The sequence below is a fragment of the Takifugu rubripes genome, chromosome 13 (assembly GCF_901000725.2).
Source record: "Takifugu rubripes chromosome 13, fTakRub1.2, whole genome shotgun sequence".
NCBI lineage: Eukaryota > Metazoa > Chordata > Actinopteri > Tetraodontiformes > Tetraodontidae > Takifugu > Takifugu rubripes.
In genome coordinates, this window is record NC_042297.1 from 20434444 (window position 1) to 20455452 (window position 21009).

At 53.6% G+C, this 21009-nt stretch overlaps 1 protein-coding gene across 2 annotated transcripts in view; it reads right to left on the minus strand.

Moving 5' to 3' along the window:
* Positions 1-11726, minus strand: part of gse1b (Gse1 coiled-coil protein b) — a 114684-nt gene extending 102958 nt beyond the window's left edge. For both annotated transcript variants that reach the window (XM_011610343.2, XM_029845765.1), the window contains exon 1: positions 9066-11726. In XM_011610343.2, the coding sequence (XP_011608645.2) occupies positions 9066-11513 (2448 nt within the window). In that variant the 5' untranslated portion in view covers positions 11514-11726. The remainder of the gene's footprint in view (positions 1-9065) is intronic.
* Positions 11727-21009: the final 9283 nt, after the last annotated feature.

A 21009-nucleotide genomic window follows, 5' to 3' on the forward strand; every position in this document is an offset into this window, starting at 1 on the left:
AGCTTGGCACAGCCTCCCTCCCTGCTTCCTGCCTTGCTCTCTCTCTCCCGATCTCTCTCCACACACACACACACACACACACACACACACACACACACACACACACACACACACACATTCCCTGAGAGATCGAGGCAGGCGGACTCACTTTTCTGTGTGTGTATGACTCACTCCATCTCGTACACCCGCCTTTTATTAGACGCTTCCCTTTTACTGTGAGCAGGGAGAACTACTGGCTAAATCCAGAACTGTTGAGAACATCTGTGCCTGACTCGTGACACTGACACGCTCACCCGCACCCACACACACACACACACACGCAGTATGAGCACAGGCCTCTATGCTGTCCACACCGTTAACTATCTTATGAATACAAACTCTGCCATTATTACCTGTGTAACCCAAATAATGTTTTTTTGCTGCTGAACCACCGAGCCCGTAAATCTTAGTCCTCCAGAGGGAGAAATAAAAAAAGTAGCACCGCTGCCAGAGGAGACGACTCGATTCGCTCTGAAAGCAGAGTTGAAGAATGTGGAGGAGGAATACTAAGAGATGCGGCTGAAAAGAAAGGAGTAAGAAAGACAAAGAGAATTCTTGGCTGCTTTAGTGAAAGCTCTGGACACTTAAGCTCCCTGCCGGGTGCTCAGTGTGTGCACAGAAGGCAGCCCCAACATGCTAAATTCAACATAAGCTATTGAAGCGCATAGCATTTGGCGGCTAAACTGTGAGCCTGATGCTGTCGGTGCAGGTTCGGCTAATTAGCATCCAGCGTTCACACGCTCGTTATCACTGTGAAAAACAATGATGAGGAACAGCGATGAAACCTTGACGAGCTTTCCTGTGCCGGCCACATTTGATGCCGGCTGATGTGAAACATTTGCTGTAATCCGCGATGACCTCACCGCAGCGCGCCTGATGTCACAAGGTCAACAGGCCTTATCGCTCTGCGGCAGAACCTGTTTCTGCTCCGCGCCGACACAGAAAAGCGGCTGCGTTCCCACGGCGGCTGCAGGTTGATGTGTTGCAGCTCTGTTCTGTGGGTCGGATCCAAGCAGCCCTTGGCAGGATTCGGGGCTATCCTCTCGGGCTAATTAACAACTCAGCAACACGCCATAAAAGCGTCTCGGGCTGCGCCGCCTCCATATAAGCCAGGAACAGAGAAGCGGAGAGACAACTTTGATGTGCGCGGACGCTAACGCCGGCCGACGGCCACGGAGTGCTCGCACATGTGAAACAGACCCAGAAAAAAACGCGCCAACCGCCGATCTTCCCCGCAAATAAACACAACGCGGAACGACCCCGATGCCTCCGGAGCTGCACCGAGTGGGAGGGTGTCCAAGACCTGTGATCATCCCAACACTGTAGACACATGTTCCGTATTGAGCACATGTCAAACAACATCTGATCATTCTTCGGCCAGCGTCAGACTGTCTGGGGCGCCGGCTCGTAGAAACCGCGGCGCTCTCTGCAGGTAAACTGGCTGACCGGAGACAACTGGTTAATAACCTCCCCATCTGGCGCGGGACAGAAAGGGCGATATCACGTACGCACAACGAGATCTGATTATAGAACCACGTGTGTGTGTGATGTGTCCAATGTGGAATCGGTTTAGAAAAGACACTATAGTGGGACGTATATGTGGACCTATATTTTCTCTGAAAAACACATGTCAGAATTGGACATTTGCACGTCTCTTTACCAACGTCTCATTTGTCTTGTCATTAAAAATGGTGGACATACAGAACCGGCCCCCCAACAGGTCCGGTAGCTCCTGCTGGTGTATAAATCTGCCCCCGTCCCAGTTCAGGCCTCCCTTGGAGTTGGCAGGTGAGGTTCCTCAGGTGTGCTACAGCTACGGGAACAGTTCTGATGATGAGTTCAGCTACTTCCTCACACTGCTTCTTTCTTCTGTACAGATCTTTAGTTCTTTATCTGGAGTTTAAAAGAGAACAGGACGTCCAAAAGGTGACGTGTGGACAGGAGGAGGTCAAGTCCCTTCAGTCATCACCGTTACAAGCACAGGATATACAGGCTAAAGTCCAGGCGGGGGGGGGGGTGGAAAAAGTGGGAAAAAAGATCCACACACATCCAGTTTACATAAATCATGGGCTTTGCGTGCACAACGTGCACAACGTGCTCCCCTGCGCGTGCGGACGATCCCACAGTGGACACCTCCAGGTTTTAACCCCCCCACTCTTGAAATGACATCTATGCTGGGGATGCTGCCAGGAGAACAGAGGAGCACGGCACGGACCTCTGTGTTTCCGTGTGTGTGTGTGTGTGTGTGTGTGTGTGTGTGTGTGTGTGTGTGTGTGAGACAGACAGTGTAGCATGTGTGTGGAGCAGATGGGAGGAAAGAAAGAAATTAGAGAGGGGTAAGAGGAGAGTAGCGACAGAAAGTCTGCGAGTGTGTGTGTGCATGTGTGTGTGTGTGTGTGTTGGGCTCAGGCTGGGTTCGGGGGGAGTTAAGGGCGGCAGAATTGAGGGGGGGGGGGCAGTAGTGTGGTTAGGCATTCAGAGTCATTGAACATTTTTCTGGCAGACCCTCTCGGTGCTCCTGGCTGCTTTCCCGGCTCTGAAGCAAACTTAAACAAACTCCTGTTGCAGCCATCTGCTGGGCCCGCGGGATAAATCACAGCGCTGCTCCGCTCTGCACAGCCCAGCCGCACTATCAGGTTACTGTGTTAGCGGCCTCACACACACGCACACACCCAGCATGCACACACACATTGCAGTCTCCCTCATCCGCACACACACCGAGCTGCGCGTCAGCCTGGAGCCAGGGTCTGCCGCGGGGCTCACACCACCAGGAGGGGCCGAGCACCATGTGGCCCCGCTAATACCACAGGGAGAGATAAAGAGGAACGGAGCGGGGGAGGGGGGAGGGGTGTTGGGGGTGGCCGGCGGGAGGTAAAAGGGACACGGGCGCAGGGGAAATAACGAGGGCCGAGGTGACGAGAGAGACGGGACGGACAGAAGAGCGACTGGAGAGAGGGGGAAAGTGGGGGAGGGGCGGCGACCCCTGACACCCAACCAATCCCAGTGCTATTTTTATGGCCCCTGCAAGGAGAGTCAAGATAAAAGCCACTGAGGACCCCCCCCCCCCCCCCCCTTTCCCCAACAGCTGAAGCATTTTGATATGCAGAGGCCAACATTTAAAACACACTAACGTTTGATTGGTTTGTGCTGGAAAAATCGCTGATGGGGGGTCAAATAATCTCAGCAGCACATCACAGCAGGGAGGGCTCGTCTGAAGGAGACAGTGGGGGACGACGGCTGGCTCTCCTCAAGCATCCGAGCTCTCTGACACACGGAGACACTAGATTCGACTACATTTGATTATTTCAGTATTCCAGGCCTGCCTCCATCGTTCTGGAGCTATTGTATTACTTTGATAAACATCAAAAGCACAAACTTGTAAATAAGCCTTTTAAGTCCAGTGAAGTCGGCGCTGCTCCCGACCCTCCCAGGCTGCTCCCGACCCTCCGAGGCTGCTCCCGACCCTCCGAGGCTGCTCCCAACCCTCCGAGGTTGCTCCCGACCCTCCGAGGCTGCTCCCGACCCTCCGAGGTTGCTCCCGACCCTCCAAGGCCGCTCCCGACCCTATGAGGCTGCTCCCGACCCTCCGAGGCTGCTCCCGACCCTATGAGGCTGCTCCCAACCCTCCAAGGTTGCTCCCGACCCTCCGAGGCTGCTCCCGACCCTCCGAGGCTGCTCCCGACCCTATGAGGCTGCTCCCAACCCTCCGAGGCTGCTCCCGACCCTATGAGGCTGCTCCCGACCCTCCGAGGTTGCTTCTAAGGCCGCATTCACATTATTATCCTGAAGTGACTCAAATCTCATTTTTTCCCCTCTCAATGTGAAACAGACTTTCTTTCTGGGCTGTCAGAAGGTTCAAATCTGACTTTCACATGTGTTCCTGGATGGGATATATATGAGAAACGTGTTCAAGAGGCTTCGATGGGAACAATGGGATCGGAATTAATAAAGAGACGGAGAAAAAGGGGCTATTAGCTGGCAGCGCTGCTAAATCAGATAAACCAAATCGTTCTTCCTTCTTTTGAACTTCATCACATACAGCTGACTCACTGCCTTCATGCCAACCAATTTTAATGGGGGGGGGGGGGGGGGGGGGGGGGGGGGGGGGGGGCGTGCTGCGAAAGCACCAAAGCAAATGTGATGGATGTGATGTGTTGCAGGACATGTGAGTTTACAGGTGACGTGGGAGGGAACCCGCAATTTAAAGGGGCTGATGTCACACTGTAAAAGCCGGAGCCCCCCCCCCCCAAATGTGCTACTTTTAGCATCCTGTTGATGTCACATGTTGACTAATATAACAGTCTGCAAACCAGATTCCTGCAGGGTATCAGGAGAGGTCCCAAACATCCACCGTCCTCCTTCCCAGCTGTCTTGGAGCTGGAATGACAAGCTGAGTATGTGAGACAGCAGGTGGCTGGACCAAGCGCACGCGTGCGTGCACGTGGTATATTTAGCCAGCTAATTTTTGCATTGGCTGACATCTTCAGTTGACTTGACAGAAGGGTGAGAGGGAGCCTCCGGGAAGCATCAGCGGGAGCGAGGCTAAACAGGAAGAATGTGAGGATGAGGAGCACCTAATGAACCAGCCTGATGAAGGCTGCTGAGGAAGAGGGACGACAACCAGGTGGAGATCAGACACGCACGCAGCTGTGGCACGACCCAGCTGCACGCCAGCGAACACCAGCCAGCACCTGGCAGGCGCGCACGTGTGCAGCTGTTGTCTATGCAAAGATCACATCGTGAAATCGTGTACGCGCGCGTGAGTCTGCAGATGTATGCATTTACCCCTCACTGTGGGTAAATGTGGGTTATGGTGGCCCGTGCAGCCTGACCCGGTTCAGCCTGACCCGGTTCAGGGGCCCGTGCAGCCTGACCCGGTTCAGCCTGACCCGGTTCAGGGGCCCGTGCAGCCTGACCCGGTTCAGCCTGACCCGGTTCAGGGGCCCGTGCAGCCAGACCCGGTTCAGCCGGACCCGGTTCAGGGGCCCGTGCAGCCTGACCCGGTGCAGGGGCCCATGCAACCGGACCCGATTCAGCCGGACCCGGTTCAGGGGCCCGTGCAGCCGGACCCACTCGGAGTTGATGCTGCGTTTGCAGGTATTTATATCCAGCAGGTCAGGGGAAGTGTGCACAGCTTCAGCTCTCACAGGAGCACAGCTGAACAGTTCACACACAGTTTGCTGTGTCCCCAGTCTGGGCCAGAACACACACACACACACACACACACTCTTTTAGTGCCACATGGTGAGCACCCACAAAAGGCTTCTCAGAGGGGTTCCTGCTCCAGTGTAACGCCCTCTCACTGCTCGTTCGTTTTAACCCTCAGTCTGGATTAATCCGGGCATTGACAATGAACGACGGGCAGATGTTTAGGCCAGACTATCAAGAGATTAATGATTCACTTTGGCCTTTACCATCCAGGGCTGCACTTGATCTAAGCTCTTTGCTCTTCTTCCAAGTCTGCTGGATGTACGTTACACTGTGATTTATGATCTGCAGCTTCTATCATAACTGTTTTGTATTACTTCACCTGTGGACAAGAAAAACTGAAGCAACATCCTAAAATAGTTTAAATTAAATAGCTGTTCGGAGTATGTGGACTGTCCATGTGACGAGGGAAATACGTCGCATAAGTTGTGCTTGCAGAAGTCAAATAGCTTACCAGGTGTGTCCTGTTCCATCTCATCTGACCCCTGCTGACCCCTACCCTGGGGGCTGGGGTCCATGTCCCCTCTCTGTGGAGCTAACGCGCGCCTTCGTCTGTAGCTTAAAGGATGTTGGTGGCAGTCGCTTCCACATTTGGATTCAGCTATGCTATAGTGAGGCTATCAGAGCGCCATTCACCCAATCACTTCCCACCATAGCGAAACAGGATGTGAGCAATCACCAGCCACTGCTGGATTCAATCGCTCCGTCTCCCTCTTTGGCACTTTGCTGCCTCCTCTTGGAAATCATCTGCCAGGGAATTTACAGATTAGAGAGTGTTTTACGATCCTGCGTGGCTCATTCATCCGCTCACAGTGCTAACGTGTATTATCAAAGGAAGGACACATCAAATACCAGAGGGATGACTGATCTTTACGTTCCGTGTCCTAAAGTTTCCCAGTTGCATTAAGCTCTCACTTATACGTGCACATCTGACTCTGATTGCCAGCGTTGTAGCGCCTGCTTGATCGCTGCTCTCTGTGACCATTTAACCCCCCCCCATCTGGTTCTCTATAATTGAAAAGCAATGGACGAGAAAAGCGATGGATATTAGCTAGTTAGCGCTCTTCTATTAGCTGTCAGTTTTGAGGAAATTCCAATTAGGACTATCGGTCGTGAACTGGTACGAAATGCTGCAGCTGAATAGCTGAGAGTGGCGCCCGAGGCTAGCTAACTAGGTTAACAAGCTAAATGCATCTACTGCGCTTTAAAGCTGCCTCACTCTGACTTTTAATGAACCAGATGATGCAGGAAGGCCAGCTCCGGGTAAATGTAAGAGAATTCCATCATACATTTCACAGTCACAGGTGTTTTATCACATTTTGTTTTTATGAAAGTTTAAAAAAGTAACAGTGAAATTCTCCTCCTGAGATCCTCCCCATTCCGCTTTAGCCTCGCCCACCGTCGCGGGCACTGTCGCCCCCTGTTCCGGACGTCCAGGAGTGGGTCGATCCGCACCACCGGACACAGTAAGGACGTGCAACCCGAATCGGTGGAGAGGTTCTGTCAAAGAATCCTCCAGCCGAGTTCATCTGGAGGATCTGGTGTCTCCGTTCGGATCTGGGCAAGAATGCAGCACCGGAGGATGCGATCGGGAAGAGAGCGATTAAAGCTCCGAGTGCTAAATCAAAACCCACCTCCAGCAGCTTTGGAATTAAGCCTGCCAAATACCCGGGGATTGTCCGTCAAACGCGAGAGCCGCGTGTCCCCCTGGTGCCGCAGCTGTGGGGGGAGACACAGCTGCAGGAACTTTACAGCCAGCACGCACCATACCGGCCTTCCACGTCACAGCCCGGTAACACAAACACCTTTTTAGTTTATCTTTTGTCACAACCCGTTCAGTTAACGTCACCTGCAGGGCCGCGGTGTCACGCCCGCCTCGGCCCTCCGCCGACTCGCCATAAATCTTTAGTGGCGACGCTGTCGAGACGCTGACGTGTTTTTCCTCAGATAGCAAATACCTCCTTTACATGCAGGATATGGGCTTTGCCGTCTATGCCCCCCCCCCCCACACACACACACACACACATGCTTTCCCATGGCCTTGGGAGAGAAAAGCAACTAAGTGTTTACACTGAATCTGTCTAAAATTTAGCCTAAAATTTCAAAAACGGCGGCCGGCGTCGATCTACCGTGCAAGCCAGACAAACCATCGACTCTATATGAGGACTGATTGATGGACATTGGTCTCAGTGGGAGGCATAAATTCACCTCCTTTCCCCACAGCGACAAAGACGCAAGTGCGCACGTGTGTGTGTGTGTGTGTGTGCGTGTGTGAGTTGAAAGGAACCAGATGGGCATTGGCTCCTGGAGGCCTAACCCTCAGCGATGACAGACCCTCTCAGGCAGAGCGCATTACACCAGAGGACAAAGCACCTGTTCCTCCTTCACACCTCCTCTTCCCCACACCCACACACACGCACACACACACACACACACATCTACACACACTCACACACTCACACGAGACTGAGCTTCCTTCAACAGTCCCTGCCTAAAGTGATCATCTGAAATTCTGCCTGCCTCAACCATGCGCTCCCTCCCACGCTGGCGCTCCATATTTACCACATACGCTACACGGAGAACATCTCCACGCACGTGTGTGTGCCGCGATGGCACAGGTGCCTGGCCGGGCGATAAGCTTATCACCGAGGGTCGGGGGGAAGATCAGCTCTGCACAGCTGCTGCGAGTGTGCAGCACGCAGAGGTTGTGTGTGAGTGGAATCCACAGATGTTCCTCACATGTCCGGCCCGGGCCGACCGCCTGCGCCTCCTTCCACGATAGGGCTGCTCAAAGAGCCCGGATGGGGGGGTGGGGCTGGGGCCGGGGGTGGGGGTGGGGGGGCTCCTCAGCTCTTTGTTAGCTGTCACCATATTAACATCATTACCTACTGTTTGTCTGGAAAAGCAGCTTCCTTCTGCTCACAGAAACCCCCCCCCCAAAAAAGTCAAGAAAATGAGGAACGGCAGAACGGCGTCCTGGTTGTGAGCTCACGCAGATGTTGAGCCGGACCAGCTGGACCACCGAATGTGGACGACTTCACAGATCAGAATTTATCATCACAAGAATAGACGAGGCCACAGGCATCAACAGTAAACTCCCACACCACTGCTGAGATGTGGAGCGACTGAGTGCACGTATTTGGTCTGATGTGGAGCAGATTTTCCGTGGGTGGGGGTCACCCTAACCCGAACCCTGGGCGACAACAACGCCACACCGGTCTGGGCAACGATGCACAAGCACAGGACTGAAAATGTGTGTTTACTGTGTGTGTGTGTGTGTGTGTGTGTGTGTGTGTGTGTGTGTGAACTCAGCCGCCAACAGCGCCTCGGTTGTCTCATGTGAAGCTGCTACAGGCGCGTGATGACTGTTACACCGACTTAAGAGTGTCAAATCTATGACGGGATGTTCCCGAGTGTTGAGCGTTGGGTTAAACAAAGAGAACCGGTCCGACTGACAGAGGAACCATTTCTCCTCTTGATGTGATTACAGTCGCAAATGTGCTCTGTGTAGCGCTCAGGCTGTTGAAAGCTTGTTTCAAGTTTGTCAGTGCGCCGAAACCAAAACAAAGGCTTCGGCGCTCGGTGAGACATGCTTGCTCAAATAAACACACACACACACACACACACACGAGTGCTCTTGCGTCACATAAATTGCATTAAAGATGGAAAATCGAGGTAAACATAGATGAGAATCCTTTTGTTCCCCTTTCACAACAAATCCTCAGCATCCTGCCACCATGCGCGTCAGGGTCAGGATGCAGGCGAGGACACGGTCGTGTGAAGACACCTCGGGGTCGTGTCCCATCAGACGATCTTACCTTGTGTCGGGGCGGCGTCGAGGCCGATTCCGGTTCCTTTGCGTCCCCCTCCTGGGCTCCGGGTCTCGCCCTGTCCCTGTCCTGCTGCATGGCTTCTCCCACCTGCACCATTGCCTTACATTCCAAACACGATCCGATGACCAGCTTTCTCCCGTCGTCCACCAGGAGCATGCGTTTATTGCGCGGCGCGTACAGGAAGACGGGCAGCCGGGCCACGGTGACGGCGCACAGCCGGCCTGACCTGCGCTGCTCCTGCCTGCAGAAGAAACACACGAAGGACTCACAGCTGTACTGGCGGGCCCAGGGGGAGCAGGGCGGCTGGGGGTTGGGGCCGGGAAAACCCGAGGTAGATGAGGCCGAAGGAGCGGAGCCCTTGCTCTCATGCTGGGCCCACTGAGTGTGTAAGTCGTGGTAGCAGAGGTTACACGCGGACACCAGGCCTGTGGCGTCCACGGGCTTGGCCCGGGGGGCCGGGGGATGAACGGTGAGAAAGGGGAAAAAGGGCTCCTTCTCCCTGCAGCGTCCCGGTGGGTTGACATGCAGCTGGAACTCCGCACCCGGACGCAGAGCGGCTCCGCACAGGTAGCACACGGACGCAGCGCTGCCGGGCCGGGACGCCGCGGCTGCCTGCGGGTGCACCGCCAGGGAGCCCTCGATGGCCGTGGCGGCGTGGTACCTGACCAGGAAGGAGCTGACGGATGTGATGAGCTCTTCGTCCAAGCTGAGGCGGTACACGCTCCAGATCTCCTCCAGGATGAAATGACACTTGGGGCAACAACGCACGCGTCCATCCCTCAGCGCCTGGGCTTGAGGCGGGCAGGGCAACATGCAGATGAAGGGGAAGTACATCGCGCCGCGAGATTTGCCAACGCCAGCCTGAGCGTGCACGAGCTTCACCTCCCCCCCACACTCCTGACCACAAAGGAAACAGGCCTCCCGGGGAGGCCTGGAGTTGGTTCTGGACTCTGGGGACTTTCCCTCAGGGGGAGTCCTGTGGGAATGCAGGGAACTGGAGTTCTGGTTCAAAGGGACCACATACAGGCGCTGGAGCACCGGAACATCTGCGAGCTGGAAGCTCTGCCACTGCTGCATGAGGGAGGTGTGGCAGTTGCTACACACTGAGGTTGTACCTGCTGGGCTGATGGGCATTGCACCCTGGGGGGGGGAGTGAAGCCACAGAAAGGGGAAAAATGGCTGACCCTGCGCCTTCTCCTGCTTCTGGACACTGACTCTGAAGCGGCTGTCGCGCCTGAGCTCCGCGCCGCAGATGTAGCAAGCGCAGGCATCGCCGCTCCGGCCGCTCGCCCCACCGCCTCCGCTGGGTTTGGGCCTTGCTCTCGGACGGGCTTTGCCATCATACACGTCGTCATCGCTGGTGACGTTAATCTCGTCCCCGTTGCAGTGGTCAGAGTCAAGCTGCGGGACAGCTGTGTTGCATCTGGTGGCAGCGGCGGCGGCGCTGGGCTGAAGCTCGGCCTTTGCTCTGCTCTGAGAGCCTCTGGATGGAGCGCAGCTGCCGTCGGAGGCGCGCACAACCTGACGGGGCTCCGCGTGTCTGTCAGTCCCCTCCTCCAGCCACGGCCTGTTGCGCATAATGACCTCGTTGTCGTGCACAGGTGCGTCAGAGACGGGACTGCCATAGCCCGGCAGAGGGAACCTCTCCTGGGGCTTTAGACTTTCCGATGACTGACAGGCATTATTCATAATTTTAGCACCGCGCCTCAGCGGCAGAGCGCCCTCCGTTTTTGGTGATCCATACACACCCACTGGGTAGCGGACCCCACGCTGGGAATCTGGGCTGTTTTTAACCGCGATGACATTGTTTTTCCTGTTACTGTCCCTTGGCGATTTGCCCGACACTCTCGGGCACTTGTCTTTGCCCGTCACGCTCCTGTTGACCACGTCCATCTCCTGGTCGGAGAGGTTCTCGTTGTCAGAGAAAGACGAGAAGTCAGACTCTGCGCCCCCGTCGTAACTCTGGCCGCCGGCGCCGAGCCTCCTCTCCAGGTCGTAGGAGAGGTTCCACTCCTGCGGGACTCGCCGAGAGTCGCACTGGTAGGGCCGCTTCAGCCAGTACATGCGCTTCTCAATGGGCGTCCTGTTCCGCTCGAAAGAGTTCCACTGCTCCGTCAGGAAGCAGTAACACACGGCGCAGACCAGCGTGTGTCCATCCGGGCTCATTTCACACGCACCCGGCGCTGGCTCCTGGTTTTGCAAAAACGGGAAAAACGGCACATTCTCTCTCTGGTATGTCACTTGCAGCTTAAGTTCCTTCCCCGGCGTTACCCCGCTCCCACAGATGAAACAGTGAAATATCCCCGCTATCCCGTTCCGATCGCTCCTGGACGCGTTAGCGGGCGAAGGGCTGTCCTCGCCGGGCATCGCTGCGGCCATGAGCCGGTGTTTCCGCGACAGCGGCGCCGCTTGCCTTTCGCCGGGCGAGTTCATTGCGTCCGTAACGCCTGGAGCGGGGCTACATGGCACAGTGGGAACGCAGAAGCTGTGGTCCACAGTTGTCAAGTTTAGCCCGAGTTTACTCACTGGACGACGAGACCGCCCGACGGTCCCATTGAGACGCCGGCGGAGACCCTCAACGCTCGCTCGGTGCCAGCGAACAGCGCACAAGTTTTGACGTCCACGCGTTTCCACTAAGAAGAAGAAGAAATCCGTGGATATGATGAGGAGGGGGGGTTTGGGGGGAGAGAGGGGTGGGGGGCCGGTGGGGGGTGTTGTGATGTTCGGTCTCTTCTGCGGCCAACTTTTCTGCCTCCGCTCGAACTTCGGCCGCTAACTCGTGCGCAGCGCCGTGCCCGATTCACGGGACCCCTCCGCCACCCGAGAGGCAACCCCCACCGCTCCTGCCAACACCCCCGCTAATCATTTTACAGATGAACACACACGCGCTCTCTGTCACACGTACACACGCGCGCGTGCAAAGCGTCAGCGTTTTAACCCCGCATGTGCAGCATAACCGCATGCACGGTGGGGGGGAGGGGGGGTTATCTCACCACCAGACTCCCTGGGGCGTCTTTTTTTTTTTGAGTCGCGACACCATTGTTTCACACACTCCTCTGGGGCTCCAACACGAGTGTGCGTGTGTGTGTGTGTGTGTGTGTGTGTGGGGGGGGGGGGGGGGGGTATCTGAACCTTCCTGTCTCGTCACATCTGCCCCATCTTCACCTGGAGGCTCCACCCCCCCACCCCCCCACTTCTACTTCAGGAATGGATTAAACACGCTGCTGGAGCAGTGACGTCCCTCCTAGGTTACAACACTGCCGCGTAGTGTTCGACTGCGGTAGTGCAGCTTCCTTACAGAACAAGGAGATATGATTCCAATCATCGTTTGACTCCTGCTGGGTTTGAGCAGTCACAGACACACAAGTGGGAATGAAAATAACAGAAAATTGCATTTTTGCTACGACTTTTAGGTTCTTGCCAGTCTTCATAATTTGGAAAGAAATCAAAAGCAGACTGTATCGATACTATAGTTGTAAGCTGCAAGAAAGTAGAACAATATCGAATCAAACAAAGCTAGAAAATAAAGTTTAATTTTGGTGGATGCTTTTGAGGGTGGCCTGTATCACGATCGTCCCTGCACGCGTCTACTAGAAAGAAAAATATTGATTTGAGTCAAATCCATAGTGGAGTTTCATAGATCCTTAGAGAGGATTGTGAGTAGGGGGTGTCGACGTGACTACATGTGTTTGTGCTTGTGGCTTGTGATAAACCACAACACGCAATACAGAAAGAATACGTTTTAAAAAAGAACCGCTATACCCTATGGACATTTTAAATAAGTCTAACAGCCCTGTTAAATGTATCTCAGTATTTCTGTATGCATCTGGCCTTTGAAGGCACATCTGGGAGGTATTTTATTGTCACACCATGAGCTTTCTCCAAAGAGACCTCCTGCAACGTGGACGTGTCGGTAAGAGTGTAAGAGAATATTCTGTCGTTAAAGAACGTTCTGCTGCTGCAGAAGGCGACCAAGAGAAAAGATCCCCCATAATCCGGAATCCTTTTCTCCTTTTCCTTTCAGAAAATCACACTTGTGGTGGAGCAATGTAAACACGACCCAGAAGGTGTCTGGAATTACCTGGTCTGCCATCACGGCGCAGAAACCAGACAAATCACTCCAAACGTCTCCCCACACGTGAGCCGACAATCTCCTCGCTCTCTCGGCCGTTCGCACATTCATGACTATATTTGTAAAAAAAAACCCTCCTCGTTCTATCAGAGAGACCGGATACTCGTAAAGAGAGTCCACCCCCACCCCCCCGACGGCCTTTCCAACCTTCCTAATCCTTCCTGAGCAGCTGATTTTGTCACAGCCAAACGGTTCAAGAACACCTAACACAGATGTTTTCTCTCATGTTGCCTGATTAGCCCCCCCCAGGCAGAGAGGAAAAGGGCACGGAGCGCTCACAACTGCCCCTCCTTCGCCCTCACAGTCGCCCGTTTGATCAACACCTTCTGCCGTGTTTTCCTTATAATCCAGAGCTGTTGGGAACGCTGACGTCTTCCTGTTGTTTGCTGTGATTTCCAGACGTGCGTCGATACATCTGGTGCTTGTTGTCCAGGTTAAATCTGGGTTGTGCACGTTAGTGCCAGGAATAATAGCTGCGCTGGGCTGCTCGCCTGGGTTAGCATCCTGTTGCACAGGAAGTCAGGGGTGCACATGCATCACGGGGAGGTGACGCAGGAAGTAAACAAGCACCAGATCATGATGTGACCAACTGGAGCAGAGAACCGGCTCCGTTGGGATCTACATTTAGCACTTTGATTATTTCCTGCTTTTTAGATATCGTTACTTTCTTTTGATAAAAGGAAACTGTTTATCAAAGCAAACCAAAGAGAAAGTGTAAAAGAGAAGAACAGAGAGGGGGGGCTGGACCTTCCCCCTGCTGTTTATTTATTCTTTTATTTCTGCAGGATCTCTCGGCCCTCTCCGGGGTCAGAGGTGTGATGGAGGAATGTGTTTCCTTGGAACATAAAAAAAAAATTACAACATTCAACTCGACCGGGAGACGGTTCATTTAGACTCCAAATAAACATTCCACCAAAATAGGTGTGTGTCCCCCCCACGACGTGGGTGAGGTGCGATGTTCCGTCTTCACCACGTAAAGCTTTTCCACACGTGCGCTGCTGAGGCAGGTCTCCGGGTTTCCAGGGAATATAAAGTGGGAGAAGACGGAGCTGAAACTCCGCTTCTGCTTTTTCCTGCAGCCAACCCATCAAAGCTGGAGTTGACCTTTGTCCTCTTTCCCAGAGTGGCACAGCCTGACTGGAGCCTCCACGTGTGTGTGTGTGTGTGTGTGTGTGCGTGTGTGTGTGTGTGACACGGGTTTGACCTAATCCACTTTCACCTGTACTTGTCAGTCAGTCCTGGAAGTCTCCCCCGCTCCGCCTCGGTTCCGTCTGAGAGCTGGGGAAGTCTGCATCCGATGAATTTCCCTCCCTCCTCGAGTCGCTGAGACCCAGAGGAAGAGGAGGAAACAAGAAGAGGACATTTTGAAAGGGGAGGAAGTGACGAGGAAACAACAAGAAATCAGCTGAGGCTGGAAGAGAGAACTTTCCCTGCAGGATCAGGAGTGAGCCGGAACTGGACATCTGGGATGTTGCTGATTTGTGCGTCTCTCGCTGCCACGACGTGCGATGACACATGCACGTATACGTGCGCACAGCCAGGTGTGATCCTCCTCTCAGGACACTTAATGATAAACATTTGACCTTCAGCTCAGCTATATGGAGCTGAAGAAAGAAACCAGGACGCCCCCACAGTGCTAGGAAAACACAGAAGAGACCTGGGGACAGTGAGACACTCCTGGAATAATGGGAAAGGAATGTAGCGTAAAGACTCCCCCCGGACCCTCCGAGCCTGAGCCCCCGGCTGGGGAACAAGTGGGAACATTGAGAAGCAAAGGGTGCACTCCTGAGGACTTTAGCAGCACCCCTTCCTGACACATAAGCACCACACTAGAGACACACACACACACACACACACACACACACACACACACACACACACACACACATACAGGGACATCCACACAAACACAGTCATACACTCACCCCCCCTCCCCTCCTTCCTGTGCCGACCTACTGGAGTCGGCTGTTTTAGTTGGCTGCCTGCCACCTTGGGAAGAAGCTCACCCTCGGGCTCTCCCTCTCTCCTCCCTCCCTCTCCCTCTCCCTCTCTCTCCCTCTCTCTCCCTCCCTCCTCTCTCTCCCTCCTCTCTCTCCCCTCTCTCTCCTCTCTCTCCCTCCCTCCCTCCTCTCTCTCCCTCCCTCTCTCTCTCTCCCTCTCTCTCTTTCTCTCCCTCCCTCTCTCTCCCTCTTTCTCCCTCTCTCTCCCTTCCTCCCTCTCTCTCCTTCCCTCCCTCTTTCTCCCTCTCTCCCCCTCTCTCCCTCCTCCCTCCCTCTCTCTCCCTCCCCCCGCTCTCTCCCTTCCTCTCTCTCTCTCCCTCTCTCCCTCTCTCCCTCCTCTCTCCCTCTCTCCCTCTCTCTCCCTCCTCTCTCCCTCTCTCCCTCTCCTTCCTCCCTCCCTCTCTCTCCCTCTCTCCTCCCTCCTCCCTCCCTCTCTCTCCCTCCTCCCTCCCTCTTTCTCCCTCTCTCCCCTCTCTCTCCCTCCCTCCCTCTCTCTCCCTCTCTCTCCCTCTCTCTCCCTCTTTCTCCCTCTCTCCCTCTCTCTCCCTTCCTCCCTCTCTCTCCCTCCTCCCTCTCTCTCCCTCCTCCCTCCCTCTCTCTCCCTCTCTCTCCCTCTTTCTCCCTCTCTCCCTCTCTCTCCCTTCCTCCCTCTCTCTCCCCTCCTCCCTCCCTCTCCCTTCCTCCCTCCCTCTCTCTCCCTCCCTCTCTCTTTCTCTCTGCTGCCAGGGAAAGGCTGATGACACAACATGTTTGAGTTCCCTGGAAAAAAGTGCTCACTGCCCTCTTGTCCTGTGAAAGCATCCTCTCCCATCAGTCCATTAGGGTTACCCCCCCCCCCCCCCCCCCTAAACCACACCCCCATAAAGGCAGGTCAACAGAGGTGGATGGATGGAGTCAGGCTGGAGCCATCGTTTCATTCAGGTCTTTGCTCCCGAGAGGAACAAACCGTGAATTCCCGATCACCAGATCACGTCTTGGAAGACAGCGAGGAAACAATTGTGCGTCTTTTAAAACCTCCAAACCTGTGAAACAGTTTTGAAATGTGGGAACGACAGCATCGTGTGTGTGTGTGTGTGTGTGTGTGTGTGTGTGTGTGTGTGTGTTTAGTTCTTAACACAAACGTAGAGTAGTTGTTCATCCCAGTCCTGACTCTGTTCTTCCACTCCTCTCCATGACAACCGCTGTAACACTTTTCCTTCCTGAGCCAGGCCAGAGTGTCGTCTGACTATAAAAACTCTTTCTTCTCTCTCGTTTCACCCAGACACACATTTCTGTCACCCGAGAACCTCATTGATGTTTATGGAAGCAAGAAAACAATCACAGGAATTCTTCACTATTCCTGAGAGAATAGAATCAAGTATTCTTTTTCTTTTTAGATTTACGTATCTAAAATCACTCGGGATCCTTATGTGGTTCCTGGTATCTGATTATGTCACGTTACTCTAATTCTGTCACGCTAATTAGCCCTTTGATTGGTTTGAATGATTTAATTGACGGCTGTTCTTCTTTTCACCACTAGATGTCTCTCACGCGCAAACGTCTCTCACTGTTCTGAGATGAGCTCGTGTCAGAGGTCATTCACAGATCCACTAAACCTGAGGAGTTGACCTTCGCCGCTCCGCGATGGGCTGCTGCTGTGTTTGTGACAGAGCCTGTGTTGGGATTCAGCCACAAGCCAAACAACATCCGGGAATTTCTCTGTTTGAGCGTCTAGTTCTTGTTGCGTCTCTTCATGAATGGATGACTGTGAGACGCGCTCCTCCAGATGTGCAGAGTCGGTGGCTGCGCAGCCTCTGCATCGCTCATGTGCGACCGCGCGTGCGTCACCGAGAACACGACGCCGAGAGAACACGACGTTGCAAACATCCTCTTGTGCGTGAGTCAAGTTTGTCTGCGGGCTCCTGGGCCGCGGAGTGATCCAGCACATGTGCGTTATCGCGACGCCTCACCTCAGCTCTCCCACAGCTTCCACAGATGAAAGCGAGCGGAGCCCCAGACTGGAGGGGCTCCACAGCCAATTAGGATTGTTTATTCAGCCAGCCGAGGCGGCCAAGCAGAACACGAGCGCGCAGCCAGTCGTGCAGGCCTGCGCTGGAGCCTCTGCCCTCCCTCTTTTTCCACTGCTTTGAACCCCTCTGGCTCTCCTACCGCTCTGCCCCCCCCCCCTCCACAGTCAGATAGGACCCTTCCGGGACGTGGCAGGCGGATCAGGCCCATCGATGAATTGCAGTTGCTTTTGCTTTGTTTTCCTCTCTCCTTTCCCTCCAGCTCTGATATCCACCCTGTGCTATCAGGATAATCCAGCTGTGCTGAGGCCCTCCGCGTGCTGCTGCGTTTCCAAGCAGAGCAGCATCACTCCCACCGTCCACTGCTGGTTTCTCCCCGTCTTTCAGGGACTCATCTGAACCTCTAACGGCTGCACACGTTGGTGCGTTGTCGTTGCGTGGGGGGTCCTCGTGATAGTTTGTTTCACACGTTCCCGTGCACACGAAGAATCTGCCTTTTGGGCGCAGCCGTCCACCAGCATCTTCTCCCTCATCCATCACCATAATCGTAGCATTACATCGTCCCCACATCTGTCCCCCTCTTTCTTCGCCCTTTTGCTCTTTTTCCCTCCTCTCATCAGCACAAGCTTCCCATGAAGGATCGACTCACTGACTGATGCCTGGGGCCTGATTTAATGCTGCGTGTGCACAGGGCTGTGTGTTGGGGTTTGTTGGACAGAAGGGGGAAAGCAACAGGATATCCAGAGAGGGCTGTTCTGGGTGGGGGTGGGGGTGGGGTGGGGGGTTATTGTGGAGTCTTGATGCCTTTTTTATGTGCAAACACACACAGGAACCTAACTGGGATGCCGAGGACAGAAAACTGTGAAAAGCTCTGCAGCAGCCAGCTTTGCCAGGATGAGGAAGTCTGTATTCCTGCACACTCAGCAACGGGACGGGTCCAAAAACAGGTCACGGGTCAGAATGCAAACACGTCTTAAGCAGTTCGGTAACACAGGCGGTTCTGGCCGAGCTGGCCATGCTCATATGAAAAGGAGACCTCAGTTTTTAGTGGGTAAATTCTGTCTGAATTTCCCTCACTTACAGATGCACAAACTGTTCTGTGTAATCCTGAATGTAGCAACAATGCTATGTAAAATAATAGCAAATGCATGTGGTCACAGTGGAGAGACTCGGCGTTTTACACTGGCGTTTGGGAATTTTTATTGTTTCAACAGAGCCGAGTGTGGTGAAAGGCTGGCTCACATGAAAGATAAAAAATTCCATCAGCAGCTCCTCCAGCGAAGCAGACGCCCGTAATGCATCATCCCGGGGTTTTTTCGGCATCGGCCCCACAGATAATAATTCAAAATCAATCTCCCCTGTCCTCCATCCTGTGGAGACACCTTTAACTCTGCAGCCTGGTGCAGCTCCGCTCTCCCTCCCTCGGTCCCCGTCTGACTGATTTACCGTCAGGTTGGAGGAGCTGCTGCTGACCTGCAGACTGGGAGGATCCATTGTTTCATTTCCTCTCTGATAAATGCTTTGGGACTCAGGGGAAAAAAGAAGGAGAGCTGAGATGAAGGGTGGGAAAGTATCTCAGGAGGATCTGTTGCTACTAGACAGCTGCTGTCCACAGGGGAAACTTGGCAAGTTGCATTAAAGCCTCGTTCACTGCCCATTTCTACACACACACGCACACACACACACGCACACACACACAATCTCTGCAAGAGTGATTATTAAGAAAGGCTAATTTCAGGTTAAAGGTTGTTATATTCCAGTGAGCTGTTAGCTCTCAACAGTGAGGTCTGCTTTTATGATTGTTCAGGGTTTTGTGTAAATGAATTAAAGTTCCATGTGAATGGCGCCCCGTGTCCATGCCAGCACATTCTTCGGAGGGAGAGCTGAGCTGGCCTCATGTCAACACATCTCCCTCAGTCTCCTTAATGGGGAGCAGTCCTTCCATATCCAAACCCTCCCCTCAAGACAGAGAGAGACGAAGAATGAGGCAGGGAGATTGAGAGGAGGGGGAGCCGAGGGCGAGTGCGTTTAAACTGCAATTTTATCCGGCTCCTCGAAGCCTGAGACGATGAGGTCATTGTATATTTCCATGTTTTACCTCGCATTCGGAGAGGAGCCCAAATCTGTTACTCTGCTGCCCCCGTGAGGCGGATGCGGAGAACTACAGATCCGGGCTGAGCCCCTTCCCCTTCCAACAGAACTCAGCACGCAAAAGTCAAGTTAAAATTAGTATAGAGCGGCTCAAAATTTCCTCATGTCTTTTCTTATTAGATTTTTTGTAAAAACAACAACAACAACTTCTTTTCAATGTTAGATTGAAAGCACATTACAAAGAAACGCAAACTAATATAGACTTTAAAACGAACGTGCAGCTTTGTCGGTCTTCTACATCTGGATGCTGTGATTTCCCTGGAGATTAAGTAAAAATGCTATAAACAGCTTTTGCCCGGTAATGAAAATGCGGATTAGAGTGAGAGTTGTCTGCCACCCTGAGGGATGATGAACCTGAAATGGCGACATGTTGCTGCTGCTGGTACCATTTTAACCTTTAGCGTCTAAAGATTATACTTTTGTGGACACGAGGGGGCAGCAGAGAGTGCTCTAAATCGCAATCCTGTGCGCGTGCGGACTGTGTGCACACATGCATGAAATGCATCAGCTGAGCGCATCACACAGCTGCACCTTCATGTGCTCAAACTGGCGAAGCCTGAAAGTGGCAAGAGGAATAACACTCTTTGCATGATATAAAGTCAATCAATGTATGCTGAATGATAATATTGATCATAATAATAATTTCAGTTCAAGGTATTTGACAAGGTATCTGTGGCTATATGACGTCATTGCAACAACATCATTGTTGATCTGGCTGTGAAAATAATAATTATACATCATTAATCTGTGTGTGTGTTTGTGGGAGTGTGTTGTGCATCACAGAGGCAACATTTGGAGTCACACAGTCGCTCCATGTGACCTGTGGCTGTCTGCGGGGGGGCGAGCGGGAGGCGTGACGGAGCGTGTGCAGATAGATTCCAGACGCCCAGAGAGGCGTGAGAGGGCAGCAGCATCATTATGTCATTAGACCCGGTGAGAGCTCAGCGCCTCAGGGCAGCAGACCTGATAAAAACGGTCCAGCCGGGTGAAACCGGCTCCATCACGGCGTGATGCCTTTAGTTCCAACATGGCGGTGCTCTCGTGCTCGGGCTACAGAACTACAGAAGTACAGAACTACAGCTCCCATCATCAGCGAGGGGACGCCCCCTGACACTTTAATCAACATTTGTTCTGACAGCAGTCACGTTTTGCTGAATCACTCGGGGCTTCTTGTCCAACGCATTCAAACCAAAGAGAAAATGAGGCTGAGGACCAGTCGTGCCACTGTCGCGGAGGCGCCGTGACACCTGGAGGAGATGAAACGGTGAGGAAAGAGCCTGAGAGGAGGAGCTGAATCACCTGACTGAGCACACGAGGGGGCGCAGACGTCTTTGGCTCCTGTTACACACAGACAGACTGGACAAACAGTCTGGTAGAGGTGACCTCACTGAGGTTCACCTCATTGATTCTCTCTTCCAACACACACACACACACACACACACACACACACACACACACATGCGTGCATGGCGCAGGCATGCGCCCTGACATCGTGTGCAGCAGAGCACCATTGATTAAACGCTTGGACCGTGGCCACGGGCGCCGCAGCTTCCGCCTCAACCTCATCTCCTCAACCCGACACGTCTCATCATCGTTGAACCAAACACACTTGTTCATCAACGCTGCAATAACCCCCCTGC